Raw genomic sequence first — 21,689 nt, 5'->3', positions numbered from 1 at the left:
ATCAGTTACATTTCCCTTTTTCTGAGAGCATAAGCAAAAGTAGCATAAATACACTGAGGCCATGTCCTCATTGTTCACATGGAACCTGAGGATAGTTTACAAGTTACAAAATTACACATGGTGGTTATTTCTTGGTTCATTCCAGAGTTTTTAGACTCAAAATATTGGAATATGACTACTTTTAGTCAACAGAATAAAAAAGTAAACCAACTATTGTTTTCTCACCAACATCGAATGCTCGGCAGTATAGAGAAGGCTTTGTGACAGCATTCAGATACCGGGTAATAAACTGAAATGATTTTTAAAAAAAAGTAGAGTTGCAGGTGGTAGTGAATGAATGGTTGAACAGGGTTTCCGAGAAGCATAGTTTGCTTTCAACCTGTTTGAAAACCGTGGAGGGGAAGTGTGAATTGAAACTGAAACCAGCCACCAATCTTCCATTTACTGCATGTAAGATCAACCGAACTCAAGCCAGACACAATGGGGTTTTCTCATAAGAGTTTTATTTTTTTCAGTGTATCACTTTTTTGGCAAGCAAAAATTCCCACACTTACACATGAAGTTGAAAATGACAGTTTTAGTTGAAACAAAACTAGTCACTGGTCGGTTCATCTGTGCAGGAAAAAGCGTTAATGATGATATAAACTGATGCATACCCAAAAATTAATTCGCTCAGTAAGCAGTCTATACATTTCTTGAAATGCCTTAAACGGAGATATCAATCATTTCTCTTCTTCTCTTCATTTTTTTAAAGCTTATTTGGACACAATTTGGACATTGTGTGTTTGTACTGAAAAAAATTCATGTTGCGGTCTTTTCTTATTCCATCAGTTAGCATTCATTAATTCTGTATTCATTTATCAGTTTGCGTGGCTTCCCGTCTCAGTATCTCAAAATGTGTCAAACTCGGTTTTGGTACAGAAGAGATGAACAGTAAACATGCAGAACGGCAGTGTTTGGCTGCCATCTAGTGTTCGCCAATAGTCAATAAGTGGTCGTCTTGAGAGAGAAGCAAATACAGCTGCTTTTTTTGTTTTGTTTTGTTTTTTACAAAACAAGGCTTCAGCTCTTTGCTTTTCCCTTTTTGGTTTCCACTGGCTTCACTCTGGGAGGCACACTGGACAGGTTCTGTGGTACATTTGCCCATGGCAGTTAGATAATAGCAATTTGCCAAGCCCTTAATTTTCTACAAAGACACTAAGACATCTGTGAGAAATTACACATCAGCGGGAAAGTTTCCACTGTAGACAAACTCAGCGGAAAGTGACACGTTCATATCACGCCTCAGGGTAAATGGGTAAAGCAGAATTTTTAAAAAAAATTTTTTTTTATAGTGATACAAATTAGTCTGATGCAGTCATCTTTTAATATGTCACAGGAAGCCCCGCTTAAGCCTCAGATGCCATTGTAATGTAGCGAGAGTTTTTTTCAGCACTAAAACTTGTAAGCAATTTTGAAGACCAAATTAAAATCAGCCTATCGTGTTTAGCCAATTTAAACAGGTTGGTGTTCTGCTAAAAAAAAAAAAAAAAGGCCCGCAGTACTTTAATTAAAAGGGAATTCCCACTAAAAATGCGGCTTTAGATTGTTGTTGCACAAAAATCAACATTTCCAACATTTTTATAGCAGATTTATGCATCATGAGCTCTAAGGATTAAGGAAAACACAGGAAAAACATCACCGATTTCTGAGAATTTAAGATAAAACAGGGTCTCATCTCAGTTGCTTCCCCTGTCCAATGTGAAACATTAAAAACATGACTTTTGTTATGTTGTGTTTTTCTGCCATGTTTTACCTAGAATGTACAACCTGATGATTGTATTTTCCTTTATCTGAGAGCTAAAAAAAAATCTTCTTCAAACATCCCCCGGTGATGAACTAAACATTTCGCAGAATTTGCATTCAATACAGATAACGTCTCTCCTGGTGAGCAGATGTGTGAAGGTGATGGGCGATCACTTTCCTGTTAGGTTGTGTTTAAACCTGCAGAAGCGACTGAATACAGCAACTTTAACCTGATGTGTGACAATCATGACTCACTGATTTTCACAGCTGCTCCAAAAGTGACATTTCATCTCACATTTTCACATCTACTTAATTACAATCTGCTCTCTGATTCCGTACGTTGAAATTTCTCAAGACGAAAGAAAAACGTTTGCATGTGTTGCCAGTTTGGGTTTGACCTTTTATGTTGGTCCGCCTGTTGTATGGCTCACTGCCGAGATACTTTTTTTTCCTTTGTATTTTCACTTATTGTGTCTCATTTTGGTCCAAATGCTTTTTTTTGGGGTTGGGGGCTTTTTCAGGCTGATCTTGATTTTTTTTTTAAAATTGGGGGAAAACACCAAATACTTGTAATTATTTAGCAATAAAACTGGTCGAAAATGAAACATTTGAACATCAGGACAAAATATATGCTGTTGCAGCACTGTTTCCTCTGCAGTTTTAAGAAGAGTTACATCACAACAGCAAGAAAGCCTTACTAGTATTTAAAAAATAAAATTAATCCAAATTTTCTTCCTGTTGTGTTTGTTCATTTAAAAACATTTTATTTGCACCGCAGCTTCATAGACCTACAGAGTCAACACTGACAAAGGTTTGGTTCAAAAATTGACTTTCAAAACCCATATCGGTGGAACCCTGACGCCAACACACTGTGTGTAATCAAATGTGACAAAGCTGATTCGAAACTCTTAAAGACGTGGCACAACATCTTGAGCACGTTGTCAGTTATTTGGCTAAGCTCGTAAGCATGCAAATAGTAAATATACAATGTAGGCCAGTAATATACTCTACATATGTTCAAAGATTATCTGTGCATACTTATATACCTATGTACAGTGCAATTCTCTCTCTCCCTCTGTCCCGTTGAACCACGACCTGACGCATCCATTCTGTCCCTCAGAACGGGATACAGCTCAGTCCTTCACATCCATTTTGCAGGAAGTCAATTAAAAACCTTTCAGTGAAGCTCTTTCTGCTCTCTGTGGTTTCATTTTTCCATCATGCCGAGAGGATGGCGGGAGGCGAGTGACGGTGAGAGGAGAGGAGGGCACAAAAGTGGATGTGAGTTTCATCAAGGAAGCCGTCTTGAATTCTTCCTTGACCTTAAGTAAGAAAACATAAAACAGATAAAATGATTAATGCTAAAGACGGGGTAGGGCTGGGACGGAGGTAACACACAGTAACATATGAAGTTTCTCCATGGACAAATAACGCTGACTTGTTGAGAACACAAGGATCTATCTAAAATCGAAACCAAATGTGTTTACGGGATGTCAGAGACAACATAACATTGTCTTTCATTCCAGTATCTCAGTCCAAGATAAAAATAAATTTTTACTAAATTCAAGTGGCCTATAGCAAGATTGTAGAGGGGAGAAAGTCAAATAGAAATGAAAGTAATATGAAGTTTAATGGAGGAAATTAAGTAGTTTTAGGGTACAAATTGCTTAATTGAGTGAGGGAACAAAATAGGTGCTTTGAGAACACTAGTTGGTACTGTGAGGGGGTAAAACATTTAGATCGTCACTTTGAAAAAGTTAGAGTCTGCACACTTGCAGTGTTGAAACATTGATCTTTCAGTCTAATAAAAATTTTGGGAGACAAAATCCAGTGTGTGGACACACTTTTTTGCTTCACTGTCCTGCAGCTGGCCTAAATATAGAATGGGCTATGCACACAACTACCTACTGAATGGCACCGAAGCTTAGTTAAAAAAGTTTGATGGGTAAGTAAGTCGATTGAAGACCGCAAAGTTGAATGCGGCATGCTGCCTAACCGGAGATTCTTTTAAGGTGAGGTTGTCTAAGGCAGCGGTTCCCAAGCTGGTGGTGGTAAACTAGGCTGGGTTACTAACTGGGCAAAGCAGGAAACTGCCCAGGGCCCCTAAATCCTCAGTTTATTTTGGTTTTTAATTTCTGTCTACATAGTTCGATCAGCCACTACTTTGTCGGAAAAATTTGTACCACTTGAAGTACAATAACAGCTATGACAGGGCCTCCCTCCTCCTCCTGTAGCCTGGTCTTGTAGGGCAAATCTAGTTTTAAGACCTTAATTATTTTAGTTTATATTGTTTTGTCAAATTGCATTACATTTTTTTTCAGTGTATCAAGTAATTAACACAAAAAGCCTCAGGTAAGGTTGTATTATTCCACCACAGGAGTACTATAGGGCTGGAACCAACAACTATTATCATTATCAATAGGTCTGACTGTTATTTTCTTTAATAATTGATTAATTTCTCAATGTATAAAATATCAGAAAATAGCAAAAAATGCCCATCATTATTGGAGCCCAGGTGAACATATATAAATGGCTGACCACCAGTCAAAAACACAAACATGTTGAGTTTACTGTAATAGAAAACTTGGAAAGTAGCAAATCTTCACATTTGAGAAGCTGGGACCTGTGATTTTTTTTTTTTTTTGTTGCCATTTTTGCATAAAGAAAAAGACAAATGATTGATCCAGTATCAAAACTGTTGCCAATTAAGTTTCATCTAATTGATCAACCACCTAATCATTTTAGCTTTAGAGTTCTGGCTGGTCTCGCGGTGCCTGGGGAAATAATAAAACTGCCATGTATTGTAACAGTCAAGCCTTAGTTCATATTTTGAATAAATACGAAACACGAGAGATGAAAGTAAAGAGTATGGCAGAAAGAAACAAGAACAAAATTCTAAGGGATTTGGTCCCCAATGAGAAAAAAAAGCTGCAGAATTACACGGAAAATATAAAATAAGACTGTGAGTCTATAGTCATGTTGGGGCTCTGTGATGCTGTATATGCTAACATACCCACATTGACATTTTTAGCTGGTATAAAGTCTTCATTTAGTGATTTAGCATGCTAGCCCTTGCTAGCACTAAAGACAAAGTGCAACTGAGGCTGACGGTAATGTCATTAGTTCTGCAGGTATTTTCATCATAAACCAAAATACTGGAAAAATTTAAATAGAAAATGTCTGTAATCCATTAATGATGGTTAAGAGGAGCAGAAGATTTCCACCTGGCAAGAATCCGGCTTCTAGCTGAAAGAGCCACATTGAGACCTTTCTACTATCTTTTCTGTTTACATTTTTTTTCAAATTAAACAATCTGAGAAGAGAAAATCACTCTTTGACTGAACTGCTCACTACTCCTAGACATGTACCTTTGCTTGATATTTAGGGGGGTCACAAGCAAGAAAAGGTTGGAACCCACTGGCTTAAGAATTAAATTTAGGCCTGTCTGATTGGGTCTTGGGTTGACATTAATTAACAGTCAATACTTTTGTATGGAAAGAGCCGTGAATAGTATATGATTAAAAAAAAAAAGAACAAAGCAAAAGATAAGAAAAAAGTGAATTTGGAGATCAAGTTTAATGAGAATGCAGACCTACCAGTGCTATTCTGCCACTTGTACACCTGCACAATTATCTTTACTTTCCGATGCTATGGCTAAATACTCCGCCCTGAAGGAAAGAGAGTGGTAGACATGAGAAAAAGAAGAGGAAAAACAGGCAGTCGAGATCAGTGAATCAGAAACAGAACAAGATATCAGTTTCAGTGAGGAAAAGGGGAAAATGTTTGTTATATTGAAAAGAGCACATTGAAATAGATTGCGTCTCCGCTTTCCAAACAATGACAGGAAAGGAAAAAAAAGCAGAAGGTGGGAAATCAGGACATTTGGACGGCCCAGCAGGATCTGGGTATGAAGGAGATGCACTGGAGGGAGGCTGGCTGCATGTGTGTTTGTGTTTGTTTGATTTAGGTGTTACTCACGCGCTCTCTCTCAGAGCTTCCTCTCCTGCTACTGAGATCTTCCTGTAGCAGTAAATCATCTCAACCAGCAGCCAGAACTGCAGCCCGATGATGGAGACATACATCATCACCTCAGACAAGATGGATGCCATTCCCCTGGTGACTACAGAGACAGAGAGGGAGATAAGTTAAGATGTATTATATCTGTGTACTCATGGAAAGGGGTTTGAGTCTAATTTGTACCATGAAAAGAACTGAGGGCTGCCCAGGCCAAACATTTTTTGAACGATATGAGACATAATTCACGACCCCCTTTCAGGAAATTCATTTCCTGAATGCTGTTTCAGATATAGTTAACCTTCAGGATCTGATGTCTGCAAGGGTTTAGCGTTCTGCTGTAAAAGCCCCACAGGTTAAAGTTTACTGCTTATTGTAGCCTTGCGGTGAAACAAACAGCTTTTAGTGGTTAAACTGCCTGCTTCAAGTAATAAAAATGAATTAAGGACCAAGCATTGAACCTTGGAGGACACCTTTGTGCTAATTTAAGCACTGGTCACTAAAAGCACCCACTTTAATAAACATTAAGTAAAAATACCTGCATTAATATGTTTTTGAACACTTGGGGGCATCAGAACAAACATAAAACACAATATGTTATCACTTTTTTAGTTAATGTGACAAACTTGTAACCACCTGGTCAATGTAAGTCCAATACTAACTCTCGCTTTAGCTCTGTTTTTGGTCTCTACCACTTCCTGAGGGAAATATCTGGCTCTTTAGTTGCTAAATGCTCTACTATGTTCACCAGCTAGTTGCTAACTTTGTTCGTCTGCTGTTTAATGCTGGGTACATCGCGTTATAGCAGACTCTTAGATCTTTTCTTGCAACAAAAAAGTGGCTGCGGCAAAAACCGAAGATGCTGGAATTCTACACAGAGCTAAGGAGAACTTTAATGAACTTGAATGACTCTTTAAACCTGCATTTTTAGCACTTGGGGCAGAACAACAATCTGTAAACATAATCTTAAATTAACCTTAACACGTATAGAGTTGATATGGTGAACTTGCTAGCAAACATCTGCCTTTTAATACGTACAGCAGATAGGTAGCAACATTATCACTCATTTAAAGTCCTGTTTCTGTCCACCAGAAAAATATCATTGTATCAATGTCATCATCTGGCCGATCATTAATATAAAAATATTGATTAGAGAGGCTTTAACAGTAGATCTGACTGAAATGCAAGGAAATGCATCAACACTACTCTGACAATTCGAGAACTTAGAAACATGGCGAGAATGTTCCTGAGAGTTTCGTTCTTAGATGTTTATGATCTGTGGAAGAAAAACAAACACTGCAGCTCTGCAAATAGGCTTGGGCAAATTTAAACTCTGCTTGCATGGCTGTTTTTGCTTTTGTTTGGACTGGGACTATTCACAAGACATGTAGAAGGCAGTGTTTGACTAAAACAGACAGATAACATAATCCCTTACTGTGTATACACTGTAACAACAGAGCTATCCTCACCTCTTAAAGGAAAACCCTTACCATGTATTATTGTATGTATTGTAGGTGTAGAAATGGCTTGGGCTGTTGTGGCGTGAGTGTTCAGTGGACAACTGAAATGTGGGAAAAACTATTTGAACTCTTGCAGGAGAATTAATGCCTATGCAATTTCTTCAGTGTAATTATATGTTTGATAAATATGGGCTCTGGTCTCCCAAATGCTCTTCAGATATCTCAGTGTGATATCATGTTGTCCCAAAACATAAAAATTTAAACCCAGAAATGCAAGTCAATGGTGATTTTGGCAAATTTAGTGTCACTCTTTCCCGCTCAAGCATTCAGTACAACATCCCTCCCCTCCGCCCTTACGTCGTGGCACCACATTAATGACGATAGTCTTGCTAGTGTTGGTTTGAAACTCGTAGTTGGGGTACATGAGGACGCGGTTGAATATGCACTGGTAGGTTCCCGTGTCGTTGTACGTCATATTGAGGATGTAGATGGAGCCGTCCTGTAGGTCCCTGGTGTGCTTGCTGCCGTTCCAGTACAGACGCTCGTAGAATCGCGGGTCAATGATGTCGCCCATTTGATCTCCATAGCTGTATAACTGGAAGAGAATCACAGAACGGGATTTCTTTGAACAGGAGGCAAGGTAAAATAGACTGTGAACATTAAGCTAAATGTTCTGACAGTGCTGAGATGTAAGGGTTGTAAGGGATGTGCTGGGCTCCAGTGCTCATTCACACATCCTTGTAGTAGGTGTAAGACAAACTGATTGTTCTGTCTTGATTTGAATATTCATACCCAGAGTGTCAGGTTAGCATTTCAATTTTCCTGTCATACTTGAGGTCAGACAGCTGGCCTCCACATCACCCCTGCTGCTATTTTTCCGATACTGTCCGAGCTGCAGTAATAGCCTCACTTCTGCACTTCCTGGTGAATTAATGGATATAGATTCTAAATGGCAGCTGAGGGCTGATGGGATCTATCTTGCTATAGGTACTGTACATACAGTAATGGCCTCTTTGCTTTTCCCGGTGAAGACTCCTTAGGTAAGCAAAAGCGCTGCCTTCCAGTCGACACAAAGGGGGGGGGGGACCCTAATAAAAAATGCAAGAGTCTGCTCTCTTTCTCATGATAAATGCATCAAAGCTGTTTCCCAGAAGAGGAGACAAAAGACACTGCTGTGATGGATGTTTGGGGCTTTGTGCTGATTTTATCTATCGCTTTATCAAGATACTTGATAACTAATTAATTTTAACTAATAAACTAATACTATCTGCTTCCCCCTGTTTCCAGTCTTTGTGCTAAGCTACGCTAAACAGCTGTAGCTTTATATTTAATGTAGAGTGCAAGTGTGAGAGTGGTACCACTCTCATTAATAAGCATATGTCCCAAAATGTCGACTATTCCTTTAATTCGTTGCTGAGTTCTACTGCTTCAAAGTTTGCCTTGTCATGCAGTATATCCTTTTACTACTTACATGGGAGAAATCGAGCTCATCTGAAGCCTTGAAATACCATTTGACGGTGGCAGTGGCGGGCACCTCGCCCCTCATCTTACAGGAGATGCAGCCCAGTTTGAAGCCTTCACTGGCCACGGCCTCTGTGTCCGAGTCCACCTCCACACAGGCTCCGTGGCACAGAGATGCTGCAGAGTGAAGAGGATGAAGACCACATAGTTAGATACATCGTGCTCTCAGTTTTTATGGCTCTCTGTCTATTTGGAGGTCACAGGGTTGAGAGGTAAGAGCCGTGGGTGGCCATCATCGTCTTTTTCATGTACCCGTGACTCAAGGGAAAGGTTGACACACGGGCAGAGCTCTGATGTTTTCCAGTATCTCAGTACTTGCAGGCAAACTGTCTAAACAGTACTTTACAAAACAATGTTAGCTACTTTAAGTTTTGTATTTTTGCGTGCTTGCTCCCAATGCTCATTGCATGCGAGTTTTTTTTTTTTCTTTTATGTCGGGCACAGCTTTGTTCTTGCATTTTTTTATTTCCACTCGTCATTTCAGTTCATAGATTGTTGTGAATTTGGTTCATTCTCATATCGAATTTGGTAATTTAAATTTTAGGTGTTTTAAATCTGTGAAACTGAGGGGAAATAAAGAGGTTGCAGTGAGCGATACTATTTTTTTGCATTCTGTCAATTGGTATCCGAGCTAAATTCATATATAGAAGCGTGAGTCTATATATGCCATCATCACCGTGACACATACTTCTCATTGGCCAGGAGTTACACACCTGTAACTCCAAATGTTTCTTTCTCAAACTGCACCTTGCAGTTTCCACTGAGGCCTCAGCATCGCTCTCAACCAATGTTCTTGTGCTATTCTCAACTTTGACCTCTGGGGAAGCTTTTGTTTCAAATTTTAAGATGGAGGGGGAGGGAGATGAGGGAGAGGACAGGAAACACATACCACGACGCTGATCAGATGAACTCTAAGAAATCATTAAAGGGCTGTTTGAGATTCACAGTGGCTGCACATCGTCCATGTATACAAATATATAAAAAACAAAGGCTCTATTTTTTACTCCCTGGGATACAAGTATTGCAGCACCATAGCGAGACATTTAAAAGAATTACACACATAGAAATGCCACCACACTGCAGAGAAACAGGGAGGGGGAAGAATGAAGGAAGAGGGAAGAAAGAGAAAGTTAGCACAAGCTTCAGTAGTAGCCATTTCTACAAAAGCATGCGGAGATGGAGAAGCGGGAGAGAAAAAGCCTAATGCTGGCTGATGCACTGCAGAGAGAGAAGGGGGGGGGAGAAAAAAGGGAAGGAGGAGAAGAGAAAGTTAGGAACATAATGTAAGACTTCACAGGCCCAAAAATGTAAACCCAAATGTACTGTAACTAATGTATCTGGCCCCACTGTTGTCATATGTCAGTATAGGAGATGGACCCGTGCATTTAAAACCAAACACAGACCCGAACCACCCAGCTGGACCCGAGAACGACTGAACCCGAGCCTTAGCTTGACTGAAACTGATTTCATTCCAATTCGGCGGTTTTAGTCGACCTGAACATAGACAGGTGATTAAACGCTTTATTTTTTTTTTTGCTGAGCTCTGGCCACAAATTTGCGAGTGTTTGTATCAAGGCCACATTCGAGCAAGTAATCAGTTGCGTTTTGTTCAAATGGATGAAAATACAGCATGCATCGATGAAGGATTTCATTTCATCAGGGCGTGTTGGCTCTGCTGACCACCTGAAGGTGAATGGCAGCTTCATAAAACTTGAGTCTTATTTTTGTAGTTTTAGCCATGATTCTTATTCATATTAATAAAATTGTCCTCACCAGGATAACTGCTGAGATCTGGGAAGGCAGCAACATTTCTTAAAAGACATCATGAATACAAGCAGTCACATGATAACACAGGTTATGAACAAACTGCCAGGTCAGCCACAGTTATTTGGAAGAAAAAACAAAGGTGAATATTAAAATTACCACTCAACCTGTCTGTTGCAAGCATTCATCACAGGTTACAGACCTCCTACTACTAGTTACATGCATACAGTCTTTCTTTGCAATATGGGATTACTACTGATATTTCTGGTGCACTCAGGTTCAGTTTTAACTCAAAATATAGTAGTTTAAATCAGTGTTTTTTTTGTCCCCCAAAGTTGTATCAGATGAAAAACCCCTTCACCGACACCCAATTCGTTTCAAATGTTTTTTGACAATATAAATAAATGAAATTTCAGTATTTTTACCATCCTTTTTTTTTTCGTGCAAGACATCGTAATCTTGAAATTGTTGATACTGAGACTCAGGGTTTTGTTGGTTTGTTCTTTTTAGTAGGTTTGGTCAAGTTTGCATTTACCATACAGTATAATACTAGCACTTTGAGTGACATTTTGACTTGCTAACTAGTTTCAGACTCTCTTTCATATCAGACTTTGTTGTAGCATAGTCATGTTCCCAGATCTCTGTAATTATTCTCGTGGGTACAATATCATAATAAATGGTTGAAACAATGGCCAAAACTCTTAGAATACAGCAAAAGTTGTAATAAACTGGAATTTTCCTTTAAAGTGACATTTACACAGACCTGAAACCTACCACAATAAGTCAATGGGAGGAAAACTTATATTTCTAAACCTACAAAACAGGGTTCGGTTAAGGCCGGGGTCTTTTGTTTTCTGGTTTTCTGGGCGGCGAGTCCTTTGAGGACCTCTAGATTATAATAAACAGACCTGAAGGAAACAGCATTTGCAAATTCTTCTCTGAACTGCCTAGAGAACAGGTGCACTTATTCACAGGAAAAATGCAGTGAGCGGAAAATATAAAACAGTTGCGTTATTTTATAGTTTTCAGTTTAATCTCTGCTCTAATTAGCTCTCTTGTCTGTTACAAATGTGACTTGATTGTTTTTTAATGACATGCTGCTGTAAGATGCACCAGCTGTCAGTTCTGCTGCTAGTCCTTGGCTGCCAATAGAGGTCCATGAAAGTCATTCATCACTTAATGCCCCTGTAAAATCTCACAGGAAAGCATTTTAAACATCAACAAATAGACATTTTTACAAATAGACACAACCAAATTGCAGGTTAAACACTAATATGCAATGATTTTTTGACTCGAGTCTGTGAGAGATTCTAGGATATCAGCTTCAACTGTGTAGAGAAGACAGACATGCAGAAAGAGACAGAAAGGCAAAGAGACACCAGACAGACACAGGAGCAAGACATCCCATGCAGAAACACACAGAGGGGTTTGAGATGGCTGGCACATTGACTGGTCAGAGAAAAGGAGGTGAGACCTGGAACACACATAGAAAGGAGACACATTACAATGACAACAAAGTGCATGTTTGTTGGGAAGCAAGACTGAAATTAAGAGGGTGTATGAAGACAGAAACAGCAGCAAACACAGAGACACAGCGTGGGGCAGTAATCCTGAGGGAGGCCGGTTACGCAGCGAGAGGTGAGATTGTGCAAGGTGAGCAGGGATGCTGCTGACCGTCCGAAGCTGAGACAGCAAGTTAAGACGACAGCGGAAAAGACAGAGCGTGAGAGGGAGACAAACACGCAAGCAGACACAAAAGGAACTGCACATCCAAAGTGCAGACTAAACAGAGTCGGAGCCATCAAACTGCCTCAGTAACAGTTCTCACTAACAGCAGCAGGACACATATACACAGAGCATTGAAAATGCAAATCAATTGCATAATCTGTGAATTTAGGTCCAGGATTATGCAACGGATATTCCAGAAATTGCAGATTAGGAGTTTTTTTTTCCCTGAGAGGGGGTCTGGCTGGATAATCCCTCATATCAGTTGCTGTATACCCCTGAGGCCTACAAAGCAAAAAACTGACTTATAGCTCTAGCGCCACAAAAGACCATCAACCCACCGAGGTTAGCTAGTTTAGCATTTTGCTGGGAGCTAAAGGAAATACAAAAGGATCAAGGTTATTTGCTGAACTGGCCATAAGAGAGAGAAGGAGAAGAGAAAATTGGATAAGCGACAGCAAAAGAGATGAGGGAGGACATCATCTGTTTCCATGCCTGGGTTACTACGGACATAAACTCACACACACACACACACACACACACACACTGTAGGCATATATAACCTGGGGAAATGCCAAGCATCCATGACATTTCCCTTGACACAAAGCAAGCGAGAGACTTTCCACTGGAACAAGTGGTCCACTGAAGCACACTGCTCTGTAAGCGTAGCTTTCAGTTTACTCCACAAAGCTGTCACATTGTCTTGGCTGGTAGAGTGATGGCACGCTGGTTCATCTGTATAGAACAAGCCCGGGGAATCCCAGACTGTCTTTTAATCTTTACATCTTGCACTCAAACAGCTTCTCCGTTGCTTCAAGAGCATACTATCCGTTTTGTGGAGTGCAAAAACCACAACAAGGCACCAAATTCCACCACATTTCTTACTTAATTACTTACAAAAAAGAAATAAAAATCTCGTATAAAATTGCCTTATGAAGTCAAAAATTATTTGGAGTTGTGTTTCTGGTCACCCGATGAATGTAAGTCCAATATTCATTCTTCGTATAGCTCTGTTTTTGGTCTCCACCAACTCCTGAGACAAATATCTGGCTCTTTAGCTGCTAAATGTTCCACTATGTTCACCAGCTAGTCTCTAACTGTGTCTGTCTGCTGTTTGGTGCTGGGCAGGAAGGGACATTGCCTCACAAAGTCAAAAATAAAAATTTAAGAGGACTTCTTATAAGCTCCCAGGACAGCGAGGCAAACCTGTGATCTTCTGTGATCAAATCAAACTTTACACCGTTGCTACATTTCATCTCTGCTCTTCATTCCTTCTCAGAATTAGCTTGCAGTCCCCACTTATGAGATTTATGTGGGGTAAAATATCAAGAGACATAAACAAATAAACAAAGCAACCTTCAGAAATCAAGGATGCAAGAGCTAAATGGCAAAATCGGTTCCAAAATCAAGGCCATTACTGAAGATAAGGACCAAGGATATATAGACTTTGTTCTCTGCTGAATGTCTGCATTCATGCAGATTGAGATCTCTTTGGCCGCTGTCTGGCTTCATGTTGATCTCATTTCATCTCTCTCTGTTGCAAGCTCTGTTCTCTGTAATTTGACATTTTGCCCTGCAAAATAGATCCAAATCTATTTTGAAGAATGAAATACAAGGCCTGCATTCATTTTTTTCTCAAGAAATCTTCAGCTTAGAAGCCTCTTCAACTTTGTCATGCCACTAAAAGCCTTATTTGTCCTGTAATCATACATGTAGCCTCTAGAGTTTTTCTGGACAGATATTTTGACTCGCCAAAGCAGACAACTTTAGGTTTTCTAGTTCCAGGACCCTGCAGTCTGCTGCACCAGCTGAACATAATGTAAATCATAAGTTTGAGTGTAAACTTATACTTATGTAACAGGTATTTTGGAACTTGTCAGTTTCACACTAAGCTTTCCAATTTGTTCAGTTGCACCACCTCTACCTGAGCTACAATTTTCCTAAGTTGACCACAATCAAAACATTGTCACAGAACGTGACAGTCACCTGGTGCATTGTAAAGGTAAAATGGGACATTACAGACTAATGACAGAAATTAAGACACCAACAGACTTAAAAAAGAAAACCTAGCTAACATATCACACAACACATTTATCAGTCACCTCACTGATAATTCAATGGTCACAACTGATTGCTTTTGTTGTACTTTTATGTTTTTTACCGAGGTGAAATGTCTGTATCACACATAAAAAGTACTCATAAATAATAAAAATATCAGCAAATTGCCCCTGGGAAAACTGACATCCCGGTCAAAAGATTCTGCCGAAGTCAGCACCCAAACAGTTACAGGTATATCCTATCTAATGTTTTATGGTGCAACCTTAAGTTATAAACTATAGTATGTTTGAACATTCACACAGCTGGTGCAACAGCCTGCTGGTGTTTTTATGCTGACTCACTGGTACATCTACACTCATTAATGTTATTAGTTACACCCATGCTTTTCCTGCTATGACATGTCAGTATATGGGCCATGGAAAAGAGCTATACCTGTGTCCTGCACAATGGGCTTAATATAACATAGGTTTGACATATTATATAACATGTTAGCAAAGTATTGCCGTTTTACTCATCCTAGAGACAAGAGCAACATTAGTGTTTATTCGTAGTTTTGTTTCTGGCCACCTGATGAATGTAAGTCTAATATTTATTCTCCTTTTAGGTCTGATTTTGGTCTCCACCAAATGCTCCACTATGTTCACCAGCTAGCGTCTAACTTTGTCTGCTGTTCAGTGCTGAGCAGGAAGTGTACAGTGGGTGTTGAGATTTTTCATTCTTTCTTTCTTTCTTTCTTTTTTGCTGAAAACAACTGCCCGGTATTTGGAAACGAGGTTGATGAGAGGCTACAACTTTACAGTTTTGGGACATAAAATCAAAACAATGAGCTGAAAGACGCTAAGATTCTGTAGAGCTGAGGGAGCAGCATACTGTATACTGTAATTCTCTGATGGTTCATAACTGCAAGCAACCCCTTTCACATCACACAAAGTAATTTTAGTCAATGTTAATATAAAAATATTGAGTAGTGCAGCTTTAAGGCTTGAATTTTTTTGCATTGGTGAATAGTTGAAAACCAGCATATTTGCCTGATCTGAAATTTAACTATTTTTCCATTAATTGGCTCAAAACATGTTGTGACATCAATGCTTCAGTACTTGTCACAAATGTTGGAGTCGGAGTTTGAAATTTTGGTGACACAGGTGACACATTGTTTTATAAACTGACTGAAACACATTCAAATCAATACTTCCATCTGTTTCCACACAGAGAAAATTATCTCTTCGTGTGCTGATTAATAACAATTTCCAGGAGCAGTACCTCAGTGAAGTAAGTGTACAAGTGGAGTGAAGAAGTACGTCACTGGTGCTGATAAAGCATTGTAGCAGTGACAGCACTTATGAGCTTCAGCTCTCTCTTCTCACTGGTCTTCCTGTCTCTAAGATAACAGCTCCTTCCACACCTTCTCTTTCTTTCTTTCTTTCTTGAGTGATTGTCGGAGAGCTAATTTTGCTTTTGCTGTAGCTTCTTCGGGGTTTCTTCTATCTCTCGGCAGCGTTATTCTGTACACCCAGTACTTGCGACAAATAAGCAAGCTCCACAACTGTGTGTTCACGTGTTAACTCCAGTTTTGGTGACCGGTGATAGATAGTTAGAGGGATTTTTGCATTTTTCTCGGTTGGTTTCAATGCTAGAAGTAGTTTTTATTTTTTCCAGATGGGAGTAACAAAGTATATTTTCCAATAAAAATGAGAAACTTGAAATCTGCTTACAGCTACATATCAAGCTATTAGCCAATACATTTATAAATTCTTACTGACCACTTTATTTTTGCTTTAGCAATTTCACGCTTATCATAGGAGCAAAGTGCAGAGCAGCACATTCATTCAGGGCTGAGCAAAAATACTTTTCTATTTTGACGGTGCTTACAATAATTAATGAGAAGCTGATGAGGCCCCAGTTCTACAAACACAAACTGAGTTGTGTGGAAGGTCATCTCGTCCTTCAAAGCCCCTCTCGCTCTTCTGACTCCCACCCCCCTCCAGCTGCTACAGGGCACCCTGGGAATACAGACCTCACACAGCTGGATGAATAGGGGCTCAGGTGTGTGTGTGTGTGTGTGTGTGTGTGTGTGTGTGTGTGTGTGTGTGTGTGTGTGTGTGTGTGTGTGTGTGTGTCTATTTGCCTGTCGTGTGTGAAACAAGAGAGCAGCACACACGCAGCCTGCAATTAGGTCGCGGCACAGTATCTCGCTCCAAATTTGTGGTTTAGAAAAGGATCTCGCAATATAAAAAAAAAAAAAAAAAAAGGCCTCAACTGGAATGAGAAAATAAACTCCCATCAGAATTCGATCCATGAAGCTTTGGGGCTGCATAGTCTGACATTCATGTGTTTGTTCAGATTGCAGGGCCACTCAGATGGAGTGCATCAGTCAAGAGCTCCTTGTTTACAACGCCTGCTGACCGTACGGGGCAATAAATATAGATCCAGACATCCTGTACACTGTACGTAGCAGCCATTGCAGGTCTGCTAGACCAGGATCCTACGACCTTATTTTATCAGGGGTTGTAAGCACACTCAGGTGGGAATAGAGGTGACTTTGATTCTATTGAATTATTCAACTTTTATGGGGAAAAAAGATTTTTTTATTCTAAATGTAAATGCTGAAGAAAAAAATGTTTTTTTTCACAACTTACGGCCTCCATTCTAATGTGTTATTTTCCTAGTTTAAGAGTTTGGAAAAACTGCAAACTGTATCACAATTCAGAGCACGAGTGCTTTTCTCTAGACAATTCCCAAAGCATAAGTACAGACCATGAATCACACTTGATGTGCTTTTGAAAACTTGCTGCAGTGCATCACTTGAGTGAGCATCTGTAATCGGTTTATGTTCTCCCCCCTGCAACTCTCCCTAATGTTATTTCCAATTTGTGCAGACGCAGTGGTTGGAATGGAGTGATGGAATGTACATGAATCCAAATGGCTCGATGCTGTGGTCATTCAAATTTCCTGTTGACAGTGATCTCCTTTGACCGCGGGTTGGTACTCGACTGCAGACTAAATGGCTCCATGGAGCGACTCTGGACACAAAGAGTCTCTCTGCTGCATGCATTAGTTCAAGCTGCCATTAGACGCATTAGGTTTTATGAGCCTGTGTTCTGGAGAGCAGGGACACACGACTCTGCCAGTTGACTAGTTCGTGTCATTTTTGAAGACAGCATGAACAAATTGAGACTTTATTGTAAACCTTGGCTGAGTGTTGTTTGTAGGGATCTAATGTCATAATTCATTTTTAAAAAATGAAGAAAACATTCCTTCATAATTTATGCATCTTCAGTGCTGATCTTAGGACGAACTACAGGTGATCTCTAAGTGGGTTCTATTGTGTTTTGGGGCGAGCTGTCTCTTTATTGCTCCCGATTCTTCTTTTTCTGATTACGTTTATCCTCTGCACCTGTCAACAAACTTCATTTAGATGGAGCTTAGTGTGATGGAGCATGGGTGGAGCTTGTGATCATCCTCAAATCACCCTAGTTAATATTTAATTGTTGTAATATGTGTATTTCCTTTCCTTGGAGATCCATTGCCTATCAGAAACGTCTTGAATTCACCCCGTTTTTATTTTTAAAAGCACATGCAAATGCACATTTCAAAATAAAAAGAGCACATGCTGCTATTTTTATCAGCCTCAATCTGTTCCTTTTCCTCTACTTTTGGAAGATTCCATCCAATTTCCTGCCTCGCCTTATATCCTCATCCTCACTGTGTCCAGCTCCAGATGTGCTCACTCACTTCAGTCCTTAACTAACCCGCTGGCCCTTCAACCAAACCGTCTATTTCTGTCAGTCGAGGTTGTATAACCTTCTTACTTTTTGCCAGGCCTCGCTCGCACTCACTGTTCGGTTCCTGGCTCGACATTCTGCAGCTCTGCCTGCGATTGTTACAACCTCATCTCTTGAATGAACTGCCACTTTGCTTAGAGGAATAACAACATTACTGTGATCTTTTTATTGTTTTTGAGATTATGAAGTTCTGCTGGCTTTTGCATGTGCGGCATGTGTGGTCAGTAGTATTGTTGTCCGTGACAGAGTGTCAGACAAAGAGAAGCTAGCCGACAGACATAAGTACTCAGTAAATCTCTCTTCTAATGCATTGCCTACTTTTTGTGCTCGATTTTAAATCTCAGTGCTTAAAATAAGATTATCTCTGATGACAACATGCCATCTAAAAAAACTTTTGACGTGTATGTTTTTTTTTTGAGAAACATATTAAAAAATGGGTAAACTGCTTTTTTTTTGTTTGAACTTGGATTGGGTTTTTATTATGTTAAAAAATAAAAGCATTTAAAGGAAGAAAAACTTTGGTTTTAACCCATTTACCAACGTCTGCATCTTGTGTAAATTCCCCCAAATCTTTTTTAATGCATTCCAACTGATCTTTTTTTACATTTAGTTATGTTTTCAAATAAACCAAGAGGCCATAAATAAAGAGACGCTGACAGTGTTATCTTGCGAAAGATCACTTCTTTGCAGAGTAGCTTCTCTTCCTGTGGGTGCCATGAGACTGACAGTAACTTAAAGGGGACGGATTATACACCTCAGGCTATTTTCACGTCAGTGCAAGGTGTTTCTCCCACCATAAAAGAATAAATTGCAGTTAACGGCTCCTTGTGAAGGTGGGAAACTGAGTCGCGATATCTCAAACGATGCAGCAGGAGGATTGGAAAGGTTGGGGAACAGCTTAGATGATTGGTACAAATTTAAAGGAAAATTTTCTCTTTCATGAAGCTAGTTTTCTGGGGCAGTATTAGTACATACGTTGCATACACAGTAGAGACCTGACCCGAGTGAAAGCCACCAGCTGCAGTATTATGAAAAATAGCTGAATTTTCTTCCAGCAGGTGCACAGTCTGAATAGTATCAAACAGAAAAAAAGTGCCTTAACAGGAACATTTGCAGGAACAACTCGTCACGAGTGCTGAAATCAATCACTGAAAACGTCCACTGAACTCATCTAGGGCTTGTTGATTAATCGATTGACAGAAAATGAATCAGCAACTGTTTTGATAATCAATTAATTATTTAAAAAGTTTTCAAGCAAACACACTAAAGATTCTTTGGTTCCAGTTTCTCCAGTGTGAGGATATGTCGCCTTTTTCTGTTTTATGTCAATGGCAACTGAATATCTTTGGGTTTTTGACATTTAATGATGTCACGTTGGACTTTAGGAAATGGGGATAGGCATTTTTCTCTATTTTTTGACGTTTGATTAACCAATTATAAGACTGAATTATCGAGAAAAACGTCGGCATATTAATTGATAATGAAAATAATCATATGAAACCGCGCTGAACTGCAAACACACATGCAGACATACACATCAGAGGGACACTATGGCCCAGTGTAAGACACAGCAAGACATGAATAATGTACATTGTTCTAGGGCATTGAATACACAACGGCTGCTGTATGTGTGTGCATGCATGTATGAGCGTGTGAGTGTGTGTGTGTGTGTGTGTGTGTGTGTGTGTGTGTGCTGTCCATTTTAACGGCCCCACAAGGTCTCATCTCATTATCCGGAAAAAGGAAAAAAAACAAAACAAAAACCCAAAAAAACCTGAACAGCTGGGCTTTTAGCAAGCAGAACACTCAACCACGGAACCACAAACACTCATTCACACATATGCATCTGAACAAACACCGACACACACAAACACAACCGTCCATAAACACACTCACAGGCTCGAGGAAAAATCCCAAAACACTGCCTTCAAACAGCAGACAGCAGTAGAGAGGGCAACGTCAGACAATGGCAAACACCTCAACAGTAACACACAGCGCAGACAGTGAATGGCAGATTGAATGGTGGCTCATATGCATGCCAAGGTGTTGCCATCACGGCGTCGGCATGGCAACGCAACCACTGCCCACTCACCTTGAAGCACCAGGAGGGCCAGTGGTAGCAGCAGCAGCTCGTGTTCTGCAGACATCCTGACAGGAGAAAGAAGACTGGTGGCAGCTCTCAGCGGCGTCAAAGCACTCCACGCACGCACACACACACACACACACACACACACACACACACACACACACACACACACACACACACACACTGCAGAAAGTGAGACACACAGGCAGACAACACAGCTACAGCAGCTAATCCAGCTTGGTGATGAGCACAAAGATACCAAAGACCTCCTAACTATGATTAAAAGTCTGGGAGGTGAGAGGAGGTGACTCTTTTCCTGATGCAGTTGGGACCCTGGGTGTGGTTCACTTGGGTCTCTCCTTCTTCTTCTTCTTCCTCTTTCCCCCCTTTTTTCCTTTCAGCTGATACAAGGGCTGGAAGAAGGGGCGGTCGCGTGGGTGGGTCTTCTTGGGCACCCGGTCTTCTTAACGCCTGAAAAACCTGACAACAGCGGTGTGGAGGGTGCGCTGCCTTGTTTGTTCACGTCCCAGGGTCCTGAGAGTCCGTCCAGCCCGAGAGTGTGTGAGCATATAGAGTTACCAGAGGGAGGAATCGCCCAGATCTTCAGGTTTCAGCCTCTTGTCGCTACAAAAGGACCCTTGTTTAACTATTCATACTCTGTGGCACACCCCTAGGCCTCCACAGTTAGACTGTACGCGCTGAATAATGCCAGTATCCTGACTCTCTCACCGTCAGTGATTAACAATAAAAGGTACCGGAAGACTGATCTCTTAGGCTGATCTGATGGGGGAGGAGGATGAGGCGTCCGATGGACTTTGTGCTGGAAACGGAAGACGCGGCGGTGTGCGAGAGGACCGTGCAGCGGAGCCTGGGGGTGACTGTTCCATTCAAAAGTCTGTTGAGATGTCAAAATTGTTGCATGCATGAACGCCCTAGACGGGAAACATGTAGCCGCACGGGCTGACTTTTCCCTCACACGCCACTGGGTATGTGACCTGAGCAAGAAAGGAGGGGTCTGTGCTTGGCAGAGCCACAGTGTGAGTCAAATGCCAAATGGAAGCAGTGTGAAGTATCCTCCCGCTTGTTTCCACCTCTCTTTGGCTTTGGAAGAAGTGACAATTATCTCCTTGTTATCCTTATTGCCTCAAATCAGTGTTATTGCTTTTTTTTTTTTTGACAGCCCAAACTGCGGGCTCACAACTACATACCTCCTCAGATAAAGCTCTGTAGTCAGTGCTTCTGGGGCAGAGTCCGGCCGCCTCGTTACTTACTCAAGCGAAATCCCCCGCTGTTTGCGCACATCAGTTTGAGCCATATGGTTTGCTCGGCTGCTGTCTGCGCGTGGCGCTCGCGGGCTCGACTGCGACGGCACAGGTGGCTCCGCCGGCCAGATGGGTCGCCAGCGCGTGTGGCCCCAGTCTGCAAGGCGTGCGCTGAACAGTTACAAAGAATAAAAAAAATAAAGGGAAAAAAGGTGGTGGTGTGTGTGTGTGT

At 40.7% G+C, this 21,689-nt stretch overlaps 1 protein-coding gene across 1 annotated transcript; it reads right to left on the bottom strand.

Moving 5' to 3' along the window:
- Nucleotides 1-1,539: 1,539 nt before the first annotated feature.
- Nucleotides 1,540-20,256, bottom strand: scn1ba (sodium channel, voltage-gated, type I, beta a). The gene is made up of 6 exons (XM_040117422.1): nucleotides 20,202-20,256; nucleotides 8,731-8,897; nucleotides 7,617-7,854; nucleotides 5,764-5,905; nucleotides 5,382-5,453; nucleotides 1,540-3,107 (listed from the first exon to the last, which is right to left on the bottom strand). The coding sequence occupies exons 1-5, from the start codon at nucleotides 20,254-20,256 to the stop codon at nucleotides 5,387-5,389; spliced, it is 669 nt and encodes a 222-aa protein (XP_039973356.1). The 3' UTR covers nucleotides 1,540-3,107; nucleotides 5,382-5,386.
- Nucleotides 20,257-21,689: the final 1,433 nt, after the last annotated feature.

The sequence above is a fragment of the Xiphias gladius genome, chromosome 22 (genome assembly GCF_016859285.1).
Source record: "Xiphias gladius isolate SHS-SW01 ecotype Sanya breed wild chromosome 22, ASM1685928v1, whole genome shotgun sequence".
Taxonomy (NCBI): domain Eukaryota; kingdom Metazoa; phylum Chordata; class Actinopteri; order Istiophoriformes; family Xiphiidae; genus Xiphias; species Xiphias gladius.
This window is presented reverse-complemented; position numbering and strand designations above follow the sequence as displayed.